Source organism: Tiliqua scincoides, chromosome 3 (genome assembly GCF_035046505.1).
Source record: "Tiliqua scincoides isolate rTilSci1 chromosome 3, rTilSci1.hap2, whole genome shotgun sequence".
NCBI classification, from domain to species: Eukaryota; Metazoa; Chordata; class Lepidosauria; order Squamata; family Scincidae; genus Tiliqua; species Tiliqua scincoides.
The window spans coordinates 79,487,686-79,493,685 of NC_089823.1; the positions used below are offsets into that span (position 1 = coordinate 79,487,686).

A 6,000-nucleotide genomic window follows, 5' to 3' on the forward strand; every position below is an offset into this window, starting at 1 on the left:
CCAGGGCATTACATTTTGCAGGGCACCTCAATGCACTGTGTAAGCTGCCTCTCTCCCTTGCAGTCGGAGCCATTCTGGGCAGTGACAGCAACGCGAAATGGTGCAGAGAAAAAGGTTAACACCCCCTTCCTCAGCACTGTGGGTCCCTACTGCAGCCAAAAGTACCCCTCACCCTTCAGTTGGAAAGAGGCAGAAAGTCCTGTCACCAGTCTTATTTGTCACATCTAGTTAGGCCAGTGGCATAGCGAGAGGGGGTGCAAAGCACTGTGTTTTGCAGGGAGCCTCACCGAAGCGTGCAAGTGGCCCCTCCCCCTTGGAGTCATTCCCGGGTGGGGAGCAAAACAGAGACATTTGCCTCTGTTTTGCTCCCACTGCTCAGAATGGCTCCAAAGGGGAGGCGCCACTTGCATGCTGCAGTGAGGCTCCCTGCAAAACTTAGTGCTTTGCACCCCCTAGCTATGCCACTGAATTAGGTTCCTAGCTGCCACTGTTGTTTTGCCTACTTCCAATGCCTTGTCAATCACAAGGAATGAATGCATGAGCATAACATGCAAAAGAAGCTCCTTAAAGACAACCATCATGAAACATACTAAATGATCCTATGCAGGAACTCGTTGACAACAGCATCAGTTATGATCAGAATATGATTGCCAGCTTTTGCTATTGGTTTCTGTCCTGTGCCTTTAACAACTGGTCACTGCACCAAGTAGCAGGTGATAAACCTTTATCTCCGTGCCATACAAAATGACATTTGTTAACTCCTGCAGATCAAACAACTACACAGGCCTACAAAATTGAGGGTCAGAAAAGTTTTTCCCCAAACTTTATAGTGGTTTGATATGAATTTGGGGATGCCGATTCCAAAAATGGCATCCATTTTGCCCTATCACGTCTGGTTTGGGAGATATAGTATAGCCTCATTAGTGAATGGTTCAAGCAGCTTCCTCATGAGGAAGCCATGGTATAGGCTTCCTCATGAGGAAGCTGCTTGAACCATTCACTAAAGAGACTATGCCGTGTCTCTAAAACTAGACATGATGGAGGTTCCAAGATGGCTGCCGGTGCAGCTGCTCTTTTAGAGTGCTCCGGCTTTAATTTATAAGATTTGTTTTATCCTCCTACTCCCATCTTTTATTTTTTTCCTATCCTTTTTTGTTATTGTTATTCTATAGTATATTTTTTGTTTTTATAAGTTTAGTGTGATATTGAGCAGTTTTGAGCTAATATATAGCTTGGTAAAGTTCCTGAAGACCACAGCCGATAGCTTCTTCTAAGAAAAAGCCATCAGTGCCAACAGCCTCCACAATGAAAAGACGGAGAACCAGCCCGGTGCTGAGTGGGACTGATAAGAAGGGAGCCAAAAGGAAAAAAAAAAAAAGAACTCAAACAATGTGGTAAAGATTACTCCTTCCATTGAGCCCTTTCTTTTACAAAAAAAATTACCTATCTTGCCCACAAATTCCAAACAATAGTCGGAGGCTACAGATGTTACCCCCCTCTGCTCTTCCTCCTTGGATTTATCAGCAGTCTGTTTATCTGCCCCTGATAAGGAAGACATTATCCAGAATACAGACTCTGTGCTGTTAGGTGGAGCTCAGGCAAGCTTGGATGTCAGCATTCCCTCTGTGGTGCAATTAAAATCCTTGGGAGATGCCTGCTTAATCTCTGCTCAGACCCTTCGAACAATCTACGAACAGTTTGATGAACTCGAAGGACACTTGCAAACTGTTTTACAGGCATTGCAGCATTTGGAAAATAAAATCCAAACTGGCAGCAACCTTCAGCTATGCCAGCCCAGCTCTCTCCCAGTGCCACTTTCCCCTTTAAGAGCAAAGCTTAACAACAATACACAACTGGAGAGAGGAAGCCCAATATCCACTGTTTGCAATAAGCACTTGAGATTAACTCCCTCAGCTGTGGTTCTTAATATTCCATATGGAGATGCTTTTCTGTGGTCTTCTAAGCCCAGGATGGTTGAGGCTCTGTCCCAATTGTTGAAGGCACAAGTGGATTTGTCTGCACTGCAGGAATCTTTCTTTTTGCCCTCCAGGAACTATACCAAAAGGCTCTATTTGGCTTTTAATTCAGAAGCATTACCTAATCTTATATTTAATGCTAGAACACATTTTAGGAATTTTAATATAACCATCCAGAGAACTTTTATACAGTCTGGAAGTCAAACGCTTCTTAAATTCAAATCTCATAAGCCGTTTACTCCAAATAAGAGTCTGCCCCTTGGTTCTCGAACAAATGTTTCTCCCAGAACCCTTTTGCGCAGTCCAGTGCATGGTGTCAACCGAACCCCATTGGTGGCGGATCTTGCAGGTGCAGGCACCATGCCTAAGAAGTGTCAGCATGCGAAGTCCTCTTCTTGTTCTGAACTGGACTCCCCGATCCACCCCCTTTGTGTTGGCCCAAGAACGTTTCCCTGGGATAACCCTCCCTCAGCCTTAATCTTGTCGACTTCAGTCAAACCTCTGATGCCTAATGTAGTTGAAAGGCCGTTATTTTCGCTTTCCTTGTCCAACTCAATTTCTGACAATCTGTCCAATTCTATGGGTTTGAATTTACAACCAGAAACGACCAGTGCGCATTTTATTAGTAATGATTGGGGAAATTTGATACCAATGCGCCTTGGGAACTCGAGATTCAGCAGGGTGAGTGTCCCCCTTCCCCGAAGACTGCCAAGCGCCAGCCTTTGTCGACTGTAATTTCTTCGCTCACACCTGATTTGGACGTCCGTCCCAAGGCAACTCATCATCATTCTCCCTCCAGACAACCTCCTTGCTCAACCTCCTTAGCGCAGGAGGATGTGCCAGGTGACTTCAATATGTTTACTATGAAGCTAGATTCAGCTGGAAGTAGCATTGATTCTGCAATAATTAACTCTGGCCGACCTTTTAATTGCCTTGCTATGTCCCCACTGATTTCTAATCTTTTTCAACCGTGACTAAGGCAACTTCCGGCTGAGAGCTATTCCCCTCATAGTTTTCTGGCATCGTTGCACATTTACCCAATCAAGTTAAGCTGGTCTCCTGGAAAATTGCAGGTTGGAAACGGAAGTGCTCTGATAAGGAATTTCTATCCTATTTAACATCTTTTGACATTATTCTCTTGCAAGAAACGTGGTCAATAGAACCAATTCTTTTTGATGATTATCAAACTTTCCATCTACCAGCTCATAGACCCAACAAGAAGGGCCGCGCTCAAGCGGGTCTGGCAATTCTAATCAACCCGCTCCTGCCAGGGACCCTTGTGAAGGCATCGGAAAATCTATGCAATTTACTAATCGTCAAACTGATTGTTCAACAGCAGACATTTCTCGTTTTCAATGTCTATCTACCCCCCCTGCCAAAATAATTGCAGCGGGAGCAAGCTTGGAACTTCCTCTCAGAACAATGCAATGCCGCGTGCAGTATCTTCCCTAACGCTACAGTAATTATTGGTGCTGATTTTAACTCAAGAGTTGGGGATGGTATTGAGATTTTTCACAAGATGGCTTGTGAGGACTGTGAACCTTTTATTTCTACTCATGGACACCTAGCGAGATGTTCTAAAGACATTTGTTTTAACGATGCCGGGTATTTTCTGGCAAATTTTAGCCTCCAGTTTAATTTGATTTGGCTTAACAGTTTATGTAACTTCTCTGGGGCTTCGGAATTTACTTATATTTCCCCAGTAGGTACTAGTGTTATTGATTATGTTTTAATTTCAGCCTCTTTTTTGCCCCTTGTTTCCACTTTTAAAGTTGATGATTTTAAACTGAGCGACCATCTCCCGTTATGTACTGTTTTTAGCATAGACTCACCTTGCACCGTTCCCCCAACGTGCGCTAGGGAAAGCTATACCCATTTGGCAAAAATAAGATGGAACGATTCCACTGCCCCCAGCGAGTTGCAGAAACGTTAGATCACCTCCTTTTTCATTGCCCGCTCCATAGTGTGGCTAGGGAAAAATGCTTAGTTCTCCAATCTTATCTTAACTCCTCTTTTGAGGGCTCTGTTATATTGCAATCTTTACTAGCCTCCACTGACCCTAACATCATTTTCCAGATAGCTATATTTATTTCACAAATAGTGGCGTCCAGCGTGTCCCTACTTCCTGAAGTCCGTGCTTTATAATTGTCAATTTTAGTTTGGCATGTTATGGTTCTCTAGTCAGCTCTTTTAAGTTTTGTTTTGTTTTTTTATATGTAAGTGTGTATGTATTGTAACTGTATGCCAATAGAGGTACTGAAACTGAAACTGAACTAGACATGATACGGCAAAACAGATGCCATTTTTGGAATCAGCACCCCAAATATACCCAGGAATTGGTGTAACCTTTAAGGAAGCAAAATGTGTGTTGGCCTGTGCTATTAAAGTGACAGGAGAAAGCCAGAGGGAAGGGGGACTTTTTCTAGCCAGTTCCAAGGCAAAACAAACAAAATAGGGGACATAACAGTAAGGGCCAAAAAGTGATGGAGAGGAGCCTTTGTACATGCTGGAGCCAGGGTTGGCAGCAGTGTGTGGATCTATGCGCTGAGCAAAAACAATCACCCACTTGAACCCCCAAAGCAAGATTCCTTACCCCGAAGATCTGAGGTTGGTGACTACCATTTCTTCCAGATTGTACTCTGCTCAAAAGGAAGAATAATTTCTGACAAAACAATAAGTTTTGTTCAGGAATCAGCACTAGAGGTTGGACAGGACAGGAACTGGTCAAATGCCCATGCCCAGGTTGACCCCATAATCCTAATGGTAGCGATAGCACCTAATGCACTTTCAGGGTTCCCGATTTTGCACCAAGGCCCCCAACACCCTGTCACTTGCTTTGTTCCGTTGGCCCCACTGAAAACAAAGAGTTAAGACTATAACTGATATAATCTGCAAGACACAAGCCATTCCATCCAACAAAGATTAAGCAGCCATTCATAATCTTTTACTGTGTGCACATGCTTACCTGGAAGGGATATTGCCTCTCTGGAGGGGTGGATTCCTCAAGAGTCACTATTTCAGCACATCGAATTTTCTTAATGTCAATTGACCCTTTTCGGTGTCCTTTTTTCTAAGAAGATAAAGTAGGGAATAAATTGGCAATTCCCAACAAAATACTCAACTTAGTAAAGGAGAATTAAAATAGGGTAGAGATCCAAGAGGTTCCCTAAATTCTTACACCACATTTAGAAATCAGCTTCTCACCCCTTTGTCATATTCATAGTAGGAGAGGCTTGCTTTTGTCAGCACAAAGAGTCGTTCTTTGTAGTTATTTGGAGATATTTTCTTCTTCTGTTGCGACTTCTTTACCAGTAGCTCCTCTAGAATGGATTGGTTCTCCATGGTTTCCACTTTATGGTCCTTTAAAAAGCAGCAAATGTTGCTAACTAGAACACCAATTTACTGAGGTTAAGGTTGCAATCCTATGCATGTTTATGCAGATGTAAGTCCTATTGTGTTCAATAGGGCTTTCTCTTGGTGTATATAATTGCAGCCCTAGACACATTTCCTGGGAGTAAACACCATTTAAACATAGTAGGATTTACATCTGAATAAACATGTTTAGGATTGTGCCACAAAACTGAGGCAATTTGCAATTCACATATAACATACCATCAGTTTTCAGTTCTGAACATAACCCTTTTTCTGTACAGGTCGTTTACCCCTTATCCAGACACCTGAAATTTGGACTACTTTGAAATCCAGGCATTTTTGTCCAAGACTTGTTTCTGTAGTGTGAACAGTAGAAGGTCTTGGGCTCATTCTCACATACAAAGCAGGGACATCCTGTACTCTTCTCTCTTGTGTGTCCTTGTACAGACATAGTTCAAAGAGGTCAAAATGGCCATATGTAACAGTGAAAAGAGCAAGAGCAAGCATTTCTCATTGTATTTATGCAATTATTTTGAAATCCAGACATCTTGCCATCCCAAGTCATCCTAATAAGGGATAATCAACCTGCATTATTTCCTTACTCTCAAAATACATATCAAAAAAGAAATATTAATACCTCAGCGAAAAAACA

The 6,000-nt window shown here is 42.7% G+C and overlaps 1 protein-coding gene across 1 annotated transcript in view; it reads right to left on the bottom strand.

Moving 5' to 3' along the window:
- Positions 1-5,318, bottom strand: part of BMX (BMX non-receptor tyrosine kinase) — a 30,274-nt gene extending 24,956 nt beyond the window's left edge. The window contains exons 1-2 of the mRNA XM_066621315.1: positions 5,181-5,318; positions 4,942-5,046 (exon numbers count right to left, since the gene is read on the bottom strand). Coding sequence (XP_066477412.1) covers positions 4,942-5,046; positions 5,181-5,318 — 243 coding nt within the window. The remainder of the gene's footprint in view (positions 1-4,941; positions 5,047-5,180) is intronic.
- Between the last annotated feature and the right edge of the window lie 682 nt (positions 5,319-6,000).